This window comes from Diadema setosum, chromosome 20 (assembly GCF_964275005.1).
Source record: "Diadema setosum chromosome 20, eeDiaSeto1, whole genome shotgun sequence".
NCBI classification, from domain to species: domain Eukaryota; kingdom Metazoa; phylum Echinodermata; class Echinoidea; order Diadematoida; family Diadematidae; genus Diadema; species Diadema setosum.
The window spans coordinates 24,868,626-24,890,211 of NC_092704.1; the positions used below are offsets into that span (position 1 = coordinate 24,868,626).

The window sequence follows — 21,586 nt, forward strand, 5'->3', positions numbered from 1 at the left end:
TCATTTCATTAAAACAGTCTAATTAAAGAATTAATTCAAATTAATACTGAAGAGAGCTTTATCTTATTTTGATAATATGTTTGCAATAACAATGCTCTAAACATCAAAAGAAAGACTAAAATTAGATTAAGATTTCTATCCAGCAGTTGGTATATCACTGACTTATTTCCTTAGAATATACTTAGTTGTAATAGGTGTTTCTGTTTGTGTAAATTTTGTAGATTCTTCGTCGGGAACCCTTCTTGTGTATCGTGGACGACTTCTTAGACCAGCCCGCCGTCCTGTTCCCGAGGTGGTTCCATCATGTTGGTGTCGCAGCTCTGCCTGGGGGCATGTCACCTCCCTTGGCTCTCATTGGTTGTCTTCTGCCTGAGCATTGTGGGAATGTACTGCCTGCCCAGCGAGCCAATGCTGATATTCTCCTACGACGACAGTAAGTTTCAGTAAATAGTGCATTGCTGGGAGGCAGAAGCCAATTGCCCTTGCAGAATTCTTAAAGGAAAATTCTGGACCAGTTAAAAGTTAGTCTGATTAGAATGAATAACATTTTATAAGCACAACAGAAAATAAGAATGATAAGAATAAGATAAAAAAAATTAAGGAAGTTATGAGAATTTGTTATGTGAATTGTCATGAATTTTCACAAGACAGTCCTTGAACAGTCAATATGAATGTACAAATGAGTGAGTTGATGATGACATTGCACCTCAGATTGCCACATACTTTGTTAAAAAAATCTTGAAAGTCAATTTTTCATTTGTTCAAATATAATCATGCTTTATTCTGTCATCCCGGAATACCTGATTGAACATTATTTTGAAGGTATTCAGGCAGGAATAACAGTACACTTTATACTTTCATGGCATAAAAATTTAATTTTCTTCACTTTTCTTATCTTTCTTAAGTGAAAAATTGAAAAAAATTTTCTTTCTTAAGTGAAAAATTGAAAGGTGATGAATCATCATCTCACCTATTTGCATATTCACATTAATTGTTTGAAAACCTTTTGTCAAAAATGAGCAAAATTTCAAAATTTTTATAAACTTCCCTTCATACTATCCAATTTTGATCAGATTTTCAATTTTGTGCTTATAAAACTTAACTCTTTCTCTTCAGACTAACTTTTTACCTGGTCAGGAATTCTCTCTGTCTGTGCCATGTAGGTAGTAGGTGGTAGTGAGGCAGCCATACTTTTCAGCATATATATGATCATTCATTTTTGGAGGAAAAATATTGTTAAATGAAACAAATGAGTGACAGCAGTGGAAGACTTTGCAGAACGTATGCCAACTGAATTGCAGCATAACTGTACACACATCAACATAAACACAATTTCCAAGTTAATGCCAAAAATAATGCCCTCAGCTCTTCAGTGTCAGATGCCCTGTCACATTTTGTGGCCTTAGACTGTAAGTCAAAAAGAAAAATACATTTTTTTTTTAAGTGTGAAAAAAAAAATTACAAGTAGCAAATCTGCCCTCACACAGTGTGACTCCCAACACCCCTGGAGAGATTGTTCATGCTCTCTCTTCGGTTTCCTCCAATCCCCTTGGACCCACGATCTCTATAAGTTGCACCCTTTCTCTACCCGCACCCCCCCCCCCCCCAACCCACCCCACCTCATTCCAAGTTCAGTTTGATCGCTTTTAGTAGCCAAGAGCAGGGAGGTGGGACCAAGAGGTTTGCAGGGTTTGGGGAAACCGGAGACAAATCTGCCTCACCAGTCATAAATTTGTGACATCGGATACGGGCCTCCGATCACTCCCACGTCGATCATCCATCTTGACTTGACACGCTTGAACAGGTTCAGAGGCAGGAGACGCAAAGACATTTACTCCTCCTTCCAGGAGAATTAAAAAAGAAATATAAAATCCATGTATGAATGATTTAGGAGGATGCATAAAAGATTTCACACCTCCATGGGTGCACAGAATCGGTCTTCCATGTGACACAGCAAAGTTTCACACAATATCAGGGGGCAGTTATAATTTTGTTTTGAGAGAAAAAAATGAATTTGTTTCACTTTTGTGACATAAGCAGAGTTTTGAAAAATGACTTCAAGACCCCTTGACATATATTCACTTATTTTCAATGGTTATTATTGGTGAAAAAGAAAATGCAGGTAGACTTTTATGATTCATTCATTGATACATAAATTTAGGTTTGATTTGATACTTGACCATTGCACTCTTAGTATTGGTTCTTCAGTTATCAAAATTTGCTATCTGTCCTCTAGGAGGTCTTTTAATTCTCAAAATTCTTTCAAATCCTAGAAATCTAGAGGCTCCTGTACAGCTGTATGCAAGTCTGTGATGTCAAGGGGGTTCTAATAGGACCTCATCATTACCAATCAAGAGTATCACAGTTTGAATACCAAGTATTTAATCTTTGAATAGGCTAACAAACCGTCAAATGAAAGCAAAAGCCCGAAAGAGACCTATTTCAGAGCAAAGGCATTAATTTCACCCACATTTTCATCAGTTTCTATAAAAGTATCAGGGAAACCAAAATTTGTGAGAATAGAATGATGATGTCTGTTTGGGGAGAATAGTGAATTTGAAAGTGGGGAATGAGGTCCTCAGATATGCAGCTCATGTGTGTGCAAGTGTGTATGTTGATGTGTGTGGGTGTATGTGTGTGTGTGTGTGTGTGTGTGTGTGTGTGTGTGTGTACACATGTATGCTCTCAACACAGGTAGCTTCTTAGGTTCGCTCCCATATGTTATCCATTTTAGGTGGGATTTCTGTAGGCGAGGGAGATGGTGAGAGAGAGAGAAAGAAAGAGGACAGCATATGTTTCATGCTTCGATGAAGCAATTTTTTTGCTTGCCACTCGTCTTACCATAGAGTGCTTGCATCCATCTTTCAGATTTTCACAGTTTGGGATGTCAATGCACTATGGAATACATGCGATTCATATCGTCGGCTGAGAACCGACAGGGCGCTATCGGGTTATAAGATTTGAGTGTAAATAAAATGAGGCAATCAATTTTCATGAAATAAAAAGTTTATTTTATAATCAAAAGTGGGTAGATTTAGAAGCATTTTTCCAAATAGGCCTATAGGGTAAAATAGTGTCCGTGTGGTTTCAATTTTTAACATTTTACTGAAAATATAGATGATTTAAAATTGACACCCTAATGTAGAGGAGCTCAAGCTCTACAATATGATACCAATAACTGAATACCCCCCCCCCCCCACCCCCAATTGTGATAAAGCCCTTCCATTTCTCAGCCGATGATATATATATTTCATATACAGTATTTTGCTGTAGGTATGGTCCTGCAGGTTCTCTGCCTTTCTATTTTCCTTGTGGTCTCCATCTTTGTTGCACTACCTCAGCTTTTGTCTACATATATGATAGGAAGACTATCACCTGAAAATGTGAAATTAATGCTCTTTTGATATTGTAATGTTATAGTTCAATAAACAATATGACTTGACATGGTTTACTAGGTTTGATGGATATTGTAATATTACACATATGACATTTTGCCCTAAATCTCCCTAAAAGACTACAACACCACAGTAATTTCAGTAATCCTTGTTATCTTTTGTAAAGAAATTTCATGATAGTTATTGATAATCATTCATATTTTTGTGTCATTTGATTAGAAAGATAACCAATTAGACAAGTCATTATACCTGTTCCCAATAGACTGAAATATATAATGTTGATATGAAAGCAGCACATATGCTGAAGTTTTAACAACATTTAGTATGATACTTGGAGAGTCACAAACAACCTTTTTTGTGTACTGGTATTTATGAGGAAATGTATATGACTATCATTCTGTTCATCGTGGAATTCAACAAATCCACCTGGAAAGAAGAGTAGGATATTTTGGGGGATTAAGACTAATACAAAGTGTGGATTACAGAAAATATGTGTGATGTAAAAAGAGCATTTAAATCCATATGGATGGAAGTTCCCTTGCAAACACACCCACACCTCATGTAGGAAAAAAAAAGTAATGACATCAAAAACAGTTTAGTGGTGAAAGAGTTCTATCTCACACGCTGAACGGTAATACATATATACACAGCTGATGTGGCTCGGTATTGATGGAAGCTAGGAAAACATTTCGCACAGTCCGCGCAAGATTACCACTCAGGTGATATGGAAGATTCCACGTCTCCTTCGAGCGTCGGCATTTCCAGCTTGTTGCCGCGGCTGCTTCTGCACTGAGCCGCTAATCCGCCGAATCCCACCTGATATGGGTCCCCCGTTTCGTTCTCGTCCCAGCCGACGCTTGTTGTGTGGGCAGCGTTGCTCCGCTACAAAGGGTAGTTAGTCTACCTTCAAAGCTGGTATTCCAAAAGTGGAAATCTTATGTCAGCAATGTACAGTGTACGATATGCAAATGAGATTGCTGCAATATTTGTTGTACTCAACATTCCCCTTAGTGTCATGCAGCAATACCATATCAATGCACAGACCCTTTCAAATTAATCAATATTTATAGATTAAATATTGAAATTATCACATAATTGTTAGTTGTACAATTCAGATGAAAAAAGTACAGCAGAGGGGATATATTGGATGCCCTTCAAGAGGAACAACACTGCCCACACAATTTTCTGCTTTTTGGAGGGGCTATTGTAAGTGAAGCCCATGCCATTACATCTATGTTGGAGTTTTGCTCAAACATCAGTAATTCCCCCATAAGAGATTTGAACTGAGGAGCTGCCATGAAGATGCCAACACTCGATGCACTGACCAAGGAGCTATAAACACACAATAGCTCCTTGCACTGACTGAGCCATCATCTTTTGTTGTGTCCACAGTCAAAACAGTAGTTGGCTAAGCTGCAGAGATAATCTGTAAGATGAAATTGAAGCAAATGCTGAATGGGGTCTGAATTTGAGGAGACTAGCAGTGTACCTGTTTGGGGTAGGTTTGCCCATGGTCTTGAACTTGGGGAGTACATGTCAACTTTGGATGTATTTTCACCCCAATCCCTGGAAGGGTTGTACCAGATGGTGTGGCCGCTGTGATGCAAGACCATCTCTCATCTCCTGATTAAATCCTTCCCCGACCCCATCAGTCCACCACTTGGATCCTGGTTGGGACTTACCGTCCGCCCCCCCCCCCCCTCTCTTTCTTTCACTTTTTCTTCTCTTGAGGAATGTCAAAGACTTGGCCCTAGTAGAGAAAAGTGAGGCAAATGGTGCATGAAATATCTGTGATGGGCTCTAGAAATGTCTGATTTGATTTATGGCTTGACAGAGCAGCCCTCAAGTCTATCAAAGTCTTGTTGTTGTTGTTGTTGTTGTTGTTGTTATTGTTTTCAATTCATTTTTTTTTCTTCTAAAGATTGTGTGCTTGCATATGTCAGATACAGTATGAATATCCATGTGTATTGACATTGTCATTCATGATTGAGACACTCAAAATTCCTTTGTATTTGTAAGTGAATTTTAATGGATGGCTCAAATATGACAGAGAGGAAGAGATTTAGATGTACAAGCATTGCATTGAAATACATTAAGCAGCATACATAGTGTTGTTAGGATGACCAATTGCCCAAAGGGGTGCACACACAAAACAATGTTTAGTAGCTTATTATCTGTTATAATATTTTGATATGATGCGGTTCCAATATCATTGATAGTGAGTTATTAAAGAAGACTTTTGGTGTGTTAGTCAACAGTCAAATGCTGTTTGTCTGTTGCTTCCACAACTAATCATACCATTTGAAAGTTATAAGATTGATAGAGATTTTTGTATTGTAGGCCAGTGTATGTATTGATTAATGTTTTACTGATGACATATGTGGAATTTGATAGTGGATTATGGTCATGATTTTTCCACTGAATGAAAAATTTTGTTTTTCCTCGACCTCCCTCCTTTCTACAGGACCCTGTCTCTCATTCTCTCTCCCTCTCCATCTCCTGAAGGATGCAATCATATACCGGGGTCCTCCTCCAAGCCCTGACATCCATCAATCTTAAAGGGATGGTTGAGCTTTGGTTGAGATGGGGATTCAGGTTTTAACTTTATGCAAAATAATTATGAATCACTAATATGAAATATTAAAGAGCATACAATTCAAAGAGGAATTGAAAGTTTACATGATGAAAATTGGTTTTGAAATGGTTGAGATATCCAAAAACAAAGCAAAACAAAACGATCCTAATTACGTGTATAAAAGGTTGGTCCCACCTGTCATTAGGACCTCTTTGTTTTGGGGTATCTCAGCCATTTCAAAACCAATTTTCATCATTTAGCTGTGAATTCCTCTTACATGTAGAATTGTATGCTATATAGGCGTAATATTTCATATAAATGATTTCTAATTATTTGCAAGAAGTTTTAACTTAAATCCCCATCTCAACTTAAACTATAACCATCCCTTTAACTGTCCATTCTATGGCTCATTTATTTCAAGTTATCCTCTTTAGCTATATCTCCCTCAGCTCGTTCACTGTCGCATAATGTGGGACTTCTTTTTTTGAGTCTTTGCAATGTTAACAGTTGCCATTTTGCATGAGTGGGGGCATTTGTCAGAGTTGAATTGTTACGGAGTTCAAGGGTCAGTTGCTGACCCATGACCCTCCAGGTACTTGGATCAATCATTTCTGCACCACAATGAAAAGAGTCACCAGGAACAAGCTCTCTTTCTGTCCACTCTAACCAACGTCACTTCATCTTGAAGCATTGCCGATCCATTTTGAATTTGTGTATTTCTTCAGTGGGATGGCAGTGCCTTGAATTTTTTCCAACATTGAGTCTTGAATAAATGGTTCTTGTTGTTGTTTTTCAGCAGGCATCATGTATTTTTTTTCCAATCACATTGTATCATATATACAGATGTTTCTGTTGTAGATTAGTTCAAGATAATAGAATTTACCATGGAATTTATGACATTTTATATCTCATATCACTATTATTGGGTAGTTAATCAGTTGTCATATATGTCATTTTTGTTTTTCATTTTCTCTTATTGTTATCTTTCTTCCTGTTTCTCTCTCCCCGTCTCTGTGTTGCTTTCTCTTTTCCACTCTCTTTCCCTCTTTGTGATATGCGAAATATTTTGCAAGGTTTTTATTTCCACGAATTTCGCGAGTCAAGTGCTCTTTACATTTATAAAAACACACAAAAATATTAACTCTGATGCTGACATGAATGTGAGTGCACTCATACCTCTGTTCACTACTGTACTCCACAATTATGAATTTAACCACTCATGAAATTGTCAGGAAGGCCAGATTCGCATAAAATTAGACTCACTAAACATATGGCATTTATGATCATCATATGGTTGTCTGTCCTGTTTTTATTATTTTTTTTTTGTTCACACACACACACACACACGTACATACATGTACATACATACATACACACACAAACACACACTCTGACATTCCATGTAATTGTGCCTCTCTTACTGCAGTACTTCACTCCCTTGTACGGGGAAAGTCATATGTTGGCTCGAATGATCAGATTAAATTTGATTAGATTGGTCTGGGAAGCATGATTAGTTGGTTCAAGTTTCATTTCCTCTGTTGTTGTTATAATTTTTTTCCTTTCTCTCTTTTTTCTTTTCTTCTATAGCAACCCCATTTCCAGATGCAATCAAGTGTTTCACCTGCAGTAACAAGAAGAACAACCAGGAGTGTAACAGGAGAGCGTATGATGCTTTTTGCCCGCAAGGTAATTGATGGAGTTAGCCTTTGTTCAAGGCGTAAAGATATCTAAATGGAGACCTAGCGTTCGCTCAACATTCCATTGCAGTGTAAAGGCATTGCTTGTTTCTTATGTTTTCAGAGCAGATTTATTGTGGAAGTTTTTTTCATCATTTGTGTACAATGTTTATCAATAATGATGCATTTTTGGACACAGAATATCACTAAATTCAAATATCATCAAAACCAGCCCCCATTATAATTCTTATTAAGTAATGCCAAAAGACATTTTGCACATTTAAATCATCATAGAGGCATAAAATCTTTCCTGTATAGGAATGCAAGAACATTCAAATTGAGCAATTATCTAGTGATGGAGATGTGTGATATTCTTATGGCAAACACAACAATGACGTGGTTGCCAATGGCTGACATGTTTGAGATGTTCTGCTGACATCAAAACAGGTATAACTTCTATTTTTGTTCAATTTCTGCCAAATTCTAACTTGTTTGTTGCCTGTTATACCTGGCTGCTTCCTTTTCTTGGAAAAAAAAACTCCAAGGGAGGAATTCTGTATACTAAAGTAAGTTTTCATCCTGTGGAACTCATCAAAATTCTTGGCTACCTGAAGTCTTTGTGAGTAGATGTAGTTTGTTTGTACCCCTCTTGGGGTATTATGGATAGCATCATGTTACAAATATGATATACATGTCATGGCAATAGTTTGAAGTTAAATTTGAACTTTTGGGGGATAATTACGTGTAGTATAATGATTTTATACTACCAGAGTACAAACTGCATGTTCTGGATTGCATCCCACCCCCCCCCCCCCACCCCGGAAAAAAAAAAAAGGGGGGGGGGATAAAATACAGCTCTGTATGCAAGGTGCATTTGCTATTTGGTGACAGTGTATCTATAGTAGAATGTGAGGGAAAAAATTGTCTAACAGAGATAGGTTTGTCCCAAAAAGGAATGGTTGCCTGCTGGTTGATAAAGGTCAGGATGTGCGAACTCCCGGGAGGAGTTATTCCCTGATAAACAGACGAGGGCAGCATAACAGCTTTGATTGGACGTAGACGTGTTCATAGTCACACCATGGGATGCCTGGCTCAGATAACAATGTAGCAGCTTAATACTTACTGTATAAACCTGGATGGTAGAATATCAGGTGTTCAGGCATGTTTTCCATCTGCCCAAGGTAGAAAGTATTATTCTTGTTTGCTTGCCAAGGGGCATCTGTCTGTGAGCATGTTTTGATAAACAGTCTCATTCACCAAAGAAAAGTATTGATTTTGTTGTTATGCTTGCTTGAAATCATCTAAACATATAACATAATTTTTCCGTCTTCCTTCTTTAACAGTCACCCTATGACAATTATTGTTATTGGTTTCAATATACTCTACATGCCAGATTCATTTGAGTTTTCAATGATTCAGCCCTGAACAAATGGAAGATGACATTTTGCAAAAATCAGATGTTCAGAAATTGCATTTTAGCTCTTGTTGTTTTGTAAATAAATAGCGAAATTGTAATTTGTGTTAATCGTTTTTAGAGGACTGCTACACATGGGAAGTATACAAGGGTAACAAACTTTCCCATCTCACAAAAGGAGAAGCGTGCAATCAATTGATTTTAATCCCCAGAGTGCACTGTAATTGATTGCTGTGGATTAGGTGGATGAATGAATTGTGGTGCTGGTATGTATCCGATAGATTATATTACAGTGCTTTGACCTTCACAAATTATGACTCTGTCAGTCAAGAAAGTGACCTCGTATGACCCTATTCTTTTTTTAGACTGCCATCGTAAATCTTGGATGCACATTTCCATGTACTGTGCACGCCCAACTGGTCATATTTCATGTCATGTTCTGAAAACTGCAACATCAGATGGAAGTATATCTCATAAATCTTGACCAGGGGCCCTGGTTACAATTTGATATGTTAGTTATCCGAAGTTGAAGTGATCCTGGTTGCTATGGCAGTAGCGAGGAACCAATCATCTGTTAGAATTTGAGTTATTGCCATTGCAATTTAAACTTGTATCCTGCTATTATTGCGATTTTGCCTCTGGAAGACAATTGCAAACATATTATATTCATGTACACATAATAATACTTATAGTATTGGCCCCTGGCCTCTGCAACAATCAAATGAAATTTTGTGAAACGAGCATGAATTACACCATCAAGTTATGGATATATCCATATACAACAGTGCAATGTTATTGTCATGTTCAATAAAGTAAAAGCTTGTGTACACTTTGAGTCTTGTACAGACATAAAGTGTAGACTAAAATCTAATTTTCTGTATCTTTATGTGTTTTTCAGGTACAAAATACTGTTTTACAGCCCACCACTTAAACCATGTTTCCGGGGAGAGTGTTTTAGTCCAAAAATTGTGTGCTACTAACGGGGAATGTACTCCAGATGCTGTTGGCTGTTTTGACACCTATCAGTCAGAAGTAAAGGTAAGACAAATTTTTGATATATGAAGTAAATTAATAACTAAATTATCACTAGGATTTCGAAAGGGGTGCAGTGTGTTTCCTTTGGAGCATACCAATATGTGGGAATGCAGTTCTCAACTTTTCTTGCGGAATTGCGGAAATGCAGTTCTCAACAATCTGAAATGCCCTTGTAAGGAGGGATAATAACTTCAAGAACACTTTTTATTTATCTTCAAGTATGGTAACAGTTCTTATTATGCAATAGTAGTGTTGGAAAATGGAAAATTGACGAGATTAATATTTTAGTTTGTGCAAATAAATTCAATGATATGGGAACCATTATGGATGATAAAGATGCTTGAAATAGAACACTTCCCTACAGGCATAAACGGGATTAAAAAGGGGTTTGAATATCAGTTTAATTCATTGCTGTTTTTGCCTCAAAAAGCCGGAGAATAGCTTTAATCGGGGTGTATTTTGTAGAAAACCGCTTGACTTGCGATGACATCATGTGGTCATCCGCGAGCAAGCAAGTAACTCTCCTGGAGAGAATTATAGCATAAAAACACCGGCTATGATAATTTCAGTTATAAATAATTTCTGGTATTGTGATTTTCGAAAGGTATATTCATGTTTATTTCGCCTTGTGGAAAACCAAGATTATTTTAGAGTAAGAATAATAATTTGGAAGAAAAGAGTGATTGGGTCAGAAATCTTCCTCTGGTCAGCTCGGAGAGACCGCGTGAGTTTGATTCGCTCTAAGAACGGCCAGAGGAAGAGAACACGTTTTGCGTCGGAGGAAAAGTCAAAGTTTTGGACGATCATCCTGATTTTGGAGAAAATCCGGGTTTGTACGACGTATTCCGAAAAGCGGGAACTCATAACACAACAGAGATTCCTGTGTTGGATTCAGGGGTTTTTCTTTTTTTGGATTTTTTGTTTTGGTTTCTTGAGTCATTTAGAAACATTAAAGGCCCAAGTTCCTTTAACTGAAGTCTCCCGACATCCTCATTGGTGTGAACCCTGTGGACCTCAACCATCCATATACCCCGTGAAGTCGATCCACTTCACGACAGTAGCAGGGGCAACCTACACTTTAATAGCATTGAACGCTTTTTATCACCATGAAAAAACAAGTCAATTCTATCCAGAGAGTGAAAAAACAGAAGAAAAACAATTCACACACAATGCAAATGAAGATATTTTGGAGTGTTTTCTCAGTTTTTACCGCTACTTGATTGTAGTTTAGGAAATGAAGTTTGTATTAGATAGTTGCTGTTTCACATTCAGTATGAAAAGATTAAAGGTTTGATCAACAGTTCGTAGAATGGAAATTGTATCAAATGTAGAAAACAGAACTATGGTTGTTGTTTTTTTCCTTAGGAAAAGGTCTGATCAGTTACTACTGCATAGAACTATAAACTCCTATCTTTTCTCCTTTCTTATCAGCGTTGTGTTTCATGCTGCGAGGGATCACGGTGCAACGTTGAGGTCCCGACAAACTCAAGCACAGCGGTCTTTACGACAATAACGCCTTACAGCGGTGGGACAGTATTACAGTCTTCACGACTTTGCACAGCTCTGTGCTTACTCCTCTCAATAGTTCTCGTACGTGGATGGTTATGGTAACACTATCAGCCGGGATACTTGACTGTGTTTTAACGCCCCAGCCCCGAAGGGTGCCGAGGATATTACCTTCTTTTTAAGTATGTGAAACATTACTCATTCTCTTGTCAGAGATCAAAGGAGAGTTAAACATTAATACGCCGACGTCATTCATCACGCACCACCAAATGTTTTCTACCGTGGCGCAAAGTGGCATGTTACGACCGCCACTCACATGCTCTCATCGTGTTTAGACTTCGCTCGACATTTAGGACACTTTTTTTTTTAAACTCAGCAGTTTGGTTTTCTATTTATGCCTGGCTACAAGTATGATTTGCTTCTTCTCGTCTCATGTGATGAGTAGCTAAATATATCACGCTGCAATCTGAAGATTGTTTTATCCTGTGTTCACGTGCATCACAAGAGAGCTGTGTAAGTACTGGATTTTGGAATCATGCTTCATCACAGTGAAGATCGACTGGCGCATCACTGGCTGTGGATACTTCCTCTACAGTAGCATGCTACGGAGTTGCTCGAACCATTCTGGTGTGAGAAATTTGCCAACTATATAATTAGGCAAGGAAGGCACCGTAACTGATATGATCACAAATGTATTCCCTATGGATGGACAAACAAAAAAGGGTATGCTGAATTCCCATCAACTGTTACTCCTTTGGAATGAAAAGATCATGCACAATAAGCATAAGATTTTGCATTTCAAATTAAGAGACATATGTCAGAAAATGCAAGTGTATTGTTCCCTCAAAACAAGAAAGAGTGGCAAAAGGAGGGCAAAGGTAAATAAATGCTCCATACAAAGATAGACTTTGTGTAGTTTTATGGATTGCATCAATTTGTTACCTATACCACTGTTGTCTGCTTGTCTTGACCAATGAAGGTGTGGATAGTGAGTGACTATGATGTTTACACTCTGATAGTAAGATATTTGTTCCATGCAAAGTGCAAATTACTTGTATCTGTACATATGTACCATATTTCATAATAACTTATATGGACAGATTTATTGTCTTGTAGATGGATATGAGAAAGATGATATGTGACTGTTTAAATTAGTGTCACTAGTGTTGATATAGTTAGCCAGGGCAGGATGTTAGTTCATTTTTCTCTTTCTCTTTTTCTAAGCAGAAGCCCAGTCTTGCAAATCATTCTAATTTTATGAAAGTTTCTCTAGTTGTAATAGTATTTTTTAAGATGATATCCCTCAATATTTTCATGTGAAAAATGTTAAGGGATGTTACTACAAACTTTAAGTTAAAGTTTTTTAACTTTTATATTTTCCCATTTCCTCTATGGGAAATCAGAAAATATATGAATATAGATTAGAAAATATACTGATTTATATCTGTAATTCATATATTTTCTGATTTCCTGCAGAGGAAAACCTCTTTGTAATGTCGTATCATGACCATGCTTGGGATGTGGCACTTCAGTGACATGATAAACTGCTGTTGAGTGCCAGCGTTCATGCACTATTCGTACAGTTATCTCTCTTTCAAGACATTCCCAGGGTGCTTTGCAACTGAGAACATCAGCCATTTTGTATGTAAACTCGGGGGGGGGGGGGGGGGGTAACTTTTATTTTACAGCATGCATGTACTGTGCACTCCCATAATGAACATAATTAACAAGGAAATTCTTGTAACAATGAAGTAAAAATTCATGTCCCAAAATTATTGTTTTTATATATATATGCCTATGTTTATGTACTGTATTTGTTTGGTTCTAACAAATTTCAGTGTAACAAAAATAGGCTGTGGTCCCAAGGATTTTGTTTAAATGGGACTCGTCTATATAACAATGAAAAGTAGGAATTATAAAACAAAGATACAGCATCAAACAACAAATATGTGGTGTATGGGACTCGATGAGGATGAAGAAACATGTTTATTGCATTGTTTTTAGGCCAGAGAATTGACACAAATGAAGGCAAAGAAATGTTTTCCTCCCCTTTTTATTGTGACAGAAATATTCTTAATGTTATTAGATGTATGCTTATGACCTTGGCAATTGGGAGTATCCATATACAGTATGTCCCCCCACAAAAAAAAAAAAAAAAAAAATGACAATCAGATTTTTGCTTGAAAACTTCCAACATGAATAAACTGTCTGGATGTTATTTCAGGGTCTTTAAATATAACATCCAATAGCTATATTTTGCAGAAAACCCCATTCCATTTGGTTAAGTGGTCACAGAGAAATGTGAATCATTGTAAAGTATGCCATGGGTCTGATACTTTAGCACTTGTGTGCCTTTGGAACTGTGAACACAATGGACAGAACTTGGAGGGAAGGGATTCATGACATGCCCTGCAAAAATCCTCATTTCTCTTTGACCACTGAAGGAAATTGTATGGGGTGTTCTGTAAGATGTGGGTAATAAGTTATAGTTTCATACCCTGAAATTGTATGTGGATTAAGTCATTATTTTTAAAGTTATTATTGTGGAGAGTCTCGTATTTTTTTTTTTTTTTTTTTTTTTTGGGGGGGGGGGGGGACATACGGTATTTGCCCTGGTTTATGCCCTGAAGAGGACACACCAGAGGACGCTCCACTCTGGGTTCACTATGACCTTTGATTTGAGTATTAAAGTGTATTGCTTTCAAAGAAAGCATGTGGTGTTGACATTATTTATATGAGGTCTTTGCAGATTGCTTCCTAAATTGTATTACAACTGCATAAAGATAGGTCCATTTTGTATTTGCCAAATGACACTGTACCATGCCATTCAGTTGCAGTCTATAAAAACAGAACTTTTTTTTTTTATTTGGTCAATGTTTATCAGTTTTATGGTTTCCTCGGCAGGGGTATTGCCCCAGAGAATAAATTTGTTAGCTTTTTATGTGCCACGGTTTAAACTCCCTATGTGCCACATTATTCAGAGACCACAATGCATGAGCAATTTAGGAAAACGGCATGTTTTTCAAAGCCATGCAACTTTTTATGGAAGAGTAAATGCTCAAAATACAGGACAGCACAGTTGTAGAGAAAATACGTAAGCTTTGTTGTGATGTAAATTTCACAATGAAGCTATGGCCACAACGTTGTCAATGTACTGTGGCATATTGCAATTTATCTATCAGTTTATGCATGGTTATGCCTTTAAAGCGAAATATGTTAAGAGGGTAAGCTGTAGAATGAGTCTGGTGTATGAACGTGTCACACAAAGAGGTCCCAGGATACAGTAGTTTAAGAACATATTATGCATTAGAGATTTGTCAAAACCCAGCAAGCTATCACAAAACACATGTACAAGCTGATAATCATTGAATTTCTGTAGGTCCAAATCATGACAATCAAATTACTAATTATTTCTGCATGTGCAGTCCCACATACCTACATCTTTGTTTTCACTGCAATGGTTATTTAGCAAGATGGTATCACTTTGTGTCTAGTGCACTAGTCATCCAGTACAATGAAGAATGTTTGAATGAAGGTTTGGCAGCAGTATATCCTAGATAATTAAGAACCAAATCAATTTTCTTTCTCATAGAATTCTCTCATTCAACACTGCACTGGGGCTCCATAGTTAAACTTTGAAGGGTTTTGATGGATAGAATCAACAGGGTATTGTAATATTGACCAAAAATAAATAAATATGATTTTAAGTACCAGGTATGATAGATTATCTTGCCACTCATCTCTGTACACTTTATAAAAGCACAATAGTCTCTGTGTAGTTTGAGTCATGATAATAAAAAGACCAATGTTTTCAGAGCTGTTGCAGTTCCGGTCTCATCCCCTCCAGTGTACAAGTACCGTATGTTGTTTTGCTGTACTTGTGTTGTGGACAGAGAGTATAAGTTGTAATATCAAGCCATGAGCCTGTTTGAATACACTAGTCTGCACAAGAGATGATTGTCGTACGTGTTCATTTGGTTTGTTGTGATTATAGTGGAGAGCCATGTTCTGCTATCTCAGTAATCCTCTTTACCCTTGTCACTGTCACTATAATCACTATAATCTTCATTAATTGTTATTACCACCATCATTAACATTTTCACCACCATCACCATCATCATCATCATCATCACCATCACCATCATTATACCACCATCATCATCACCACCACCACTATCCTCACCATCGTCGTCATCACCATTATCACCATCATCATCACCATCATCACCATCATCACCATCATCATCATCACCATCATTGCCATCATCATGAACAAGGATGATGACATGGCAGAGTCACCATAAGAATGCATGAGTTGGGGCTCAAGGAAGCAGAACAAAAGAAGAAGGCATGCACGTAGATTATACGCGGGTGAACTCGCAAGCAAGCATTATTGTAATGGAATTACACTGCTACATTTCTGAAATATGTGAACCTCCTATGTCATCATCCGTGTTCAGTGTAATTTATTCAAGGTTTTTCAAAGTATTGTTTCTCTGCTCAAGAACCACAATAAATTCCACAAATCAATACATGGAGTTGTTGATTTATGTACTACATGATGTGAAATTATCAAAATCGTCAGGAATATCCCTTTAAGTCTTGATTGCCTAGTCCATTGGGGGGTACAGCTGCTAGTCCCATGGTTGCTTCCTTGTAAGCATTCACTACTTCCTTAGTCACATAAAACAGATAAATTCATAATCAATTTATCAAATCAAATCTCACGTTCTAGACATTACATATTCCTTCCTTTAATAGTAATTTTTTTAAAGTCTCTTTTTCTCATTACTACTGTACATGAATAACTGTATACTGAACACTGTAATAAGCATAGGAAGATTGTCGCACTCAATTGCACTTTGTATTACCATCGTTTATTATTCATATTCTGAAAATTTCTAGAAATTCATGAAAACTGCTGGTATCACATTATAAATGTCACTTTTTCACATTGCTGTTGCAGAAAGTTCTCCATTGCCACTTGTGTGTTAATAACAAGAGTGCGAGTCAATACTATAAAAACGGAAATTTCGCTGTGTGGAAATTTTTGCACATTTCGCTCAACCAGAATCCAGCGTGAAAATTAAAATATGCAAATATTTTTGTACGACATATATTCCACTACTAAATGTCTCAATCCCGCAGAAATAAAAACAAGCAAAATTCATCTTGCCCAGCCGAGCAGGAAAAATTAATTGCAGGAAAATAACCACTTTTACAGTATGTCAAAGCATGCACAATGCACTGTAATGGAATTTCAAGCACATTTCGGTTAACCAGAAATTGTTGATCACAATCTCATAGCCTTCCCAATATCTTCATGGTGTTTGGTGTCGCTAAAGCACAGCTTTCAAAATGATTTCAACCAAAAGGCATTAATATGTACCTATATGACAGGTCCCAACTCTATATTACTTCATTTTTTAAAACCCTGACATAATGAGAAACATGATATGGTTTTTAGATCCTCTTTATAAGGTTCCCTCGCATTACGAAGATCTTTTGCTTATTATTACTGCAAATTGTCTATCTTTAACATTGTCATACACAAATAAAGTAAAATTACTTCCATTCTGATTAAAAAAAAAAAATCTGCAGATGATATTCTAACATCCCCATAATCTCCAGAAGGGTTCATCATATCTGAAGCAGGCTTTCCTCACTTTATTTCTTTACTATTAAAAATGATAGTACTGATCATAATTCATGTCAAATTGTCACCATATAACAAGCAGACTGTCCATGTTAACTTACTGTATTATTAATTGATGATACAGGACAATCTGTATATAAACATGTACACAATCTTTATAATAACTTAATGCATCTTTGTACATAGAACTGTGTGACATCCCTAAAAGTCAAAGAGAAAATCACAAATTTCATTCCATAATATGTTTGCTATACTTGCTTCATTCTTTGTATCTTTTTGGCAAAGAAAGTTCATATAAGAGAGGGAGATAGATAGAAAGATAAAGAGATATATAGATAGATAGATAGATAGATAGATAGATAGATAGATAGATAGATAGATAGAGAGAGAGAAAAAAAAATGGATGAGGGTGGAGTGAAGAAAGATATGCATCATGTCTTCTTTGTGAATAAAGGAAAGAAATTACAGATTTAGAGTACAAAGCAATAAAAATTCAAAATAGACCAAACAGAATTAAAAACTTGAAGGCATGGACTACATTATCTACATAGACCACAGACAGTAAAATGATACAATCTAAAGCTATTTAACTGAGTCTTAACATCTGCAAAAGTGACATTAACTGAAATGCTACCAAATATAATGCTTCATTTGACCCAGGTATTCAACATTATCACCATGATTTGCTCCATGGCGATTGGTCAATTTTCCAATGACAAAAAACAAACAAACATTGCAATACCAACTTCAATCAAATAACTTCTATCACCTGCATGTATCCTTCACTCTCAGCACTGAGACTTCATATTTCAAGCTAACCAATCTTTCATACATTCCATCTTACGGTTGAATGTCCAGTCAGATGTAAGTTGTGGACCAGATATAATGAACTATCCATCATTTACATGTACATAATTGCATCAGAAGACACAATTAAAATTGACACAATAATTGACCCCTAACCTTCCCAAGTTTGGACAGAATCTAATTAGTGAATCATCCTGGCATACACATCCTTGTGCTGAATTATGTAATGTAATACTGGAAGAAAAAAATGAGTTGTTAGACATTAAAGTGACATATCAAAAGTGACCCATCCAAAATGTTATCCAATTATGGTGCAATATTTAAATCATGCGATATGAGCGTAACCTCTGATGTGTGCATAGAAGAATCTCATGACAGTGCAGACAGAGTGGACCTAATAATATATGGGCTATTGCATACCTGCCAACATTTCAAGATGAAATATCTTACTCATGGATTGCAAAAATCTTATTTTATATGCAAACTGAAGTTAAAAATCTTACTTTCAGTCAAATCTTCAGAAAATACACATGAAAGGTATATCTAAATACTTTTTTAAAATCTTATTTCTCTGACAGAAAATCTTATTTTGCTATTTTTAATGTAAAAAATCTTACTGAATCTGATAAAATCTTATTAGTTGACAAGTATGCTATTGGCAGCTTCAAACCAGAAGACGGGACACTGGCAAAGTACACAAGTAATACTATTACTATAGCAGGGGTCCATTTCATCAACTAGACTTGCAATTATTTTAAGTTGCAATGATAGTAGTTAGCACTGTGGCTACAACCAATCAACCTTAACCCTATTCTAACTGGGCTATTTGAGACCAAGTTTTTACTGAGGGGGGGTCAATTTGACCCCCCCTTCAGATCTCGGCCGCCAATCGCGCGATCACCGCAAAATTTTGCCTGAAGATAGAGCTGGATGTCAACTACAAGATTACATGGTCATACAATAGAAAAATATTGCCTTTCTATTTTTAATAATTTATTACGCAAATTTGTGCATGAATTCATATTTTCACCTATAACTCCATCAAAAAGACTGGAGGATTGCTAAATTTTTGTGTCAGAATTCCTCAAGACACATCAAACAATTTGCGTGTAAAAAAATAGCACAATCGAAATCAATTTCTTTTGTTTTTTATTGTTTTGTTAATTTCTTATGTATTTTGTTGTTTTTTCGACCTTTTGTTTTCTATTGTTTTTTGGCCAAAATTTGTTGCAGGCACTTTTTCAGGCTTATCTACACTAGAATTGATTAATTTTAATGGTTAAAAGTTGAAATAATCTAATTTATATCAGTTTAACCAAAAAACACAATTTGCATTGGATTTGCACACGATATCATGAATTTGAGCTGTTTTTTGGTTGACATGCATATGCAAAACATTACGTAACTTCAAAACAGTGCACCCAGACGTCGCGAATTTGGTCTCAAAATATGCGGGAGACTTCAATGAAAAAAGTCGTGAAACGATCGTGAAACGACGCGGCAAAATCTTTGCGCGTTGCGAAATCGTGGCGCGAAACGTCGAGGGGGGGGGGTCAATTTGACCCCCCCCCCCCCCCCAGTTAGAATAGGGTTAAGCTTTTGTGCCGCTACTGTGATAGCTGCAATGACATCACCGAAGGTCAATGGATGCTGTTGCCATGCGAGCAGGGTAATTTTGGCGGTGAAGTAGCTTTGAGCATTTTCCATTTGTGCTGTGTCCATTATAAATCTATATTCCCCCTCCATAGACCCTATGTGCATATGGCTTCTGCAGGGCATCGTAAAGCAAAGTTAGCCACCAGGTCACAATACGCCCTAATACCTGAAATACCGGTGTTCTAACCAAATATGCACAGCAGTCCCAGCTGTAAGTAGTCTTGTTGGCCTTCCAGCTCATGTTATGTCTGACTCTAGGCTACACAGACATCCAAATACATTACACAGTAGATGTGGGATAAGTATCAAGCAATCAACTTCTCTTCCCCCCCACCCCCCACAAAAAAAAAAAGAAAAAAAGATGAGGCAGAGTATACTATTTGATTATACCGGATGTGAACACCTTGGCACTAGTGCCCCTGTGGATATATACAGCCAGATGAGCTTAACCCGTGAAGACGAGTCCCGAGTATACTCGGGCAGGTGTCTATGGGAAATGCGTGTTGTAGCAAAATCAGCCCGTCTTCAACAGGTTAATAATTTGTCCTTTGATCTTCATAAGTAATTTTCATGTGCTCATTATCAAAACTGACAACAGTTTACAAATAATACACATCAGTGAGGGCATTGGTAAGAATTACCCACACAAGGTATCTTTGGAACAGTCTAACATGCCCAATGCGATAGCCGAGGGTGTTTGGACTGCTTTGAAGTTACTGTGTGTAGGTTAGTAACCTTATGCCCAAACAAAATGATGTGTATTATTTGTTTTATATAAGAACGAAGCAGATCTTTGTCGTTTGATAAATCACCTACTCTCAAAGTCCATATGTTCGTAAAAAGTAAATAAAACAACGAAATCTTGCAAGGTCACCATCACGACATGAAAGAGCGAATGACCAGTCATTGCACTTTGACTGGTCACAAGCAAAATTACATATTATAGACCGATTCGGGTTCGTTGAGGGCAGCAGACAATTTGTGGCACTGGGCGCAGCCATAAGCTCATTTTGCGGTGTCCCAGCCGACCCCCCTCCTCTCCCCCACCCCACGGGCAACATGTTTATCGCGCACTTGTAACAAAGGTTCGCGCACTAAGCAAGCATTCGCGCACTCAGTACGAGACGCCCATTGGCTAAAACAACCATGCATCAGTTTCTCATTAAGCGCGCGTGAGAGGGGTGGGGAGAGAGGAGGGGGGGTCGGCTGAGACACCGCAGTAATGGCGCTGCCCATGCCAAAAATACACATAGCGCGTCACAGAATCCGTCTATAGGCAAAATAAATGCCTTGTCACATGTTTTCTCTCCACGAATCATTTCAATCAAGATCTGCTTAATCATTTTATATGTAATAGCAAAGGTCCTTGAGAAATGCAGCCCAAGAATGGTTGTCTTCCTCCATGGATACATCCATCTGGACTGATGAGATATCATGTATTCTATTCTCAAACAGCAAAAATCATATACCCTAGCGCAGCAAACTGGACAACAACTGATAAGCTGCATGTATTTCACTTGTTACCACGGCAACTTAACCTTTTGCAACTCGTAACAACTGCCAGCATCTTTTGGTGATGTACCAAGAGATCAAACTATGAGAAAGGGGCTGGAGCAGCACATATGTCTTTCTTGCACTTCCAAGCAGAGATGCTCTGTACATTTTTCTAATTCTATGCAATCAAATTAGGAATTCTTGGCAGGCACTTAATCCTGTGATTCTGCCATGTCACACATTTAAATGGTAAATTTGAATACTTTGCTTCCATTGAAGTTTATGAGTAAACTGTAGGGGCTTTTCAAAGCATTTTCAGAGCAGCATTCTAGCACTACGAATATCTTCTCACTACCATGTGAATAGACTGTG

General features: G+C 37.3%; 1 protein-coding gene across 1 annotated transcript; it reads left to right on the top strand.

Annotated features, from left to right (window-relative positions):
• The first annotated feature begins 231 nt into the window (after positions 1-231).
• LOC140243922 (ly6/PLAUR domain-containing protein 6B-like) lies at positions 232-11,759 on the top strand. The gene is made up of 4 exons (XM_072323593.1): positions 232-433; positions 7,558-7,656; positions 9,959-10,098; positions 11,527-11,759. The coding sequence occupies exons 1-4, from the start codon at positions 304-306 to the stop codon at positions 11,704-11,706; spliced, it is 549 nt and encodes a 182-aa protein (XP_072179694.1). The 5' UTR covers positions 232-303; the 3' UTR covers positions 11,707-11,759.
• Positions 11,760-21,586: the final 9,827 nt, after the last annotated feature.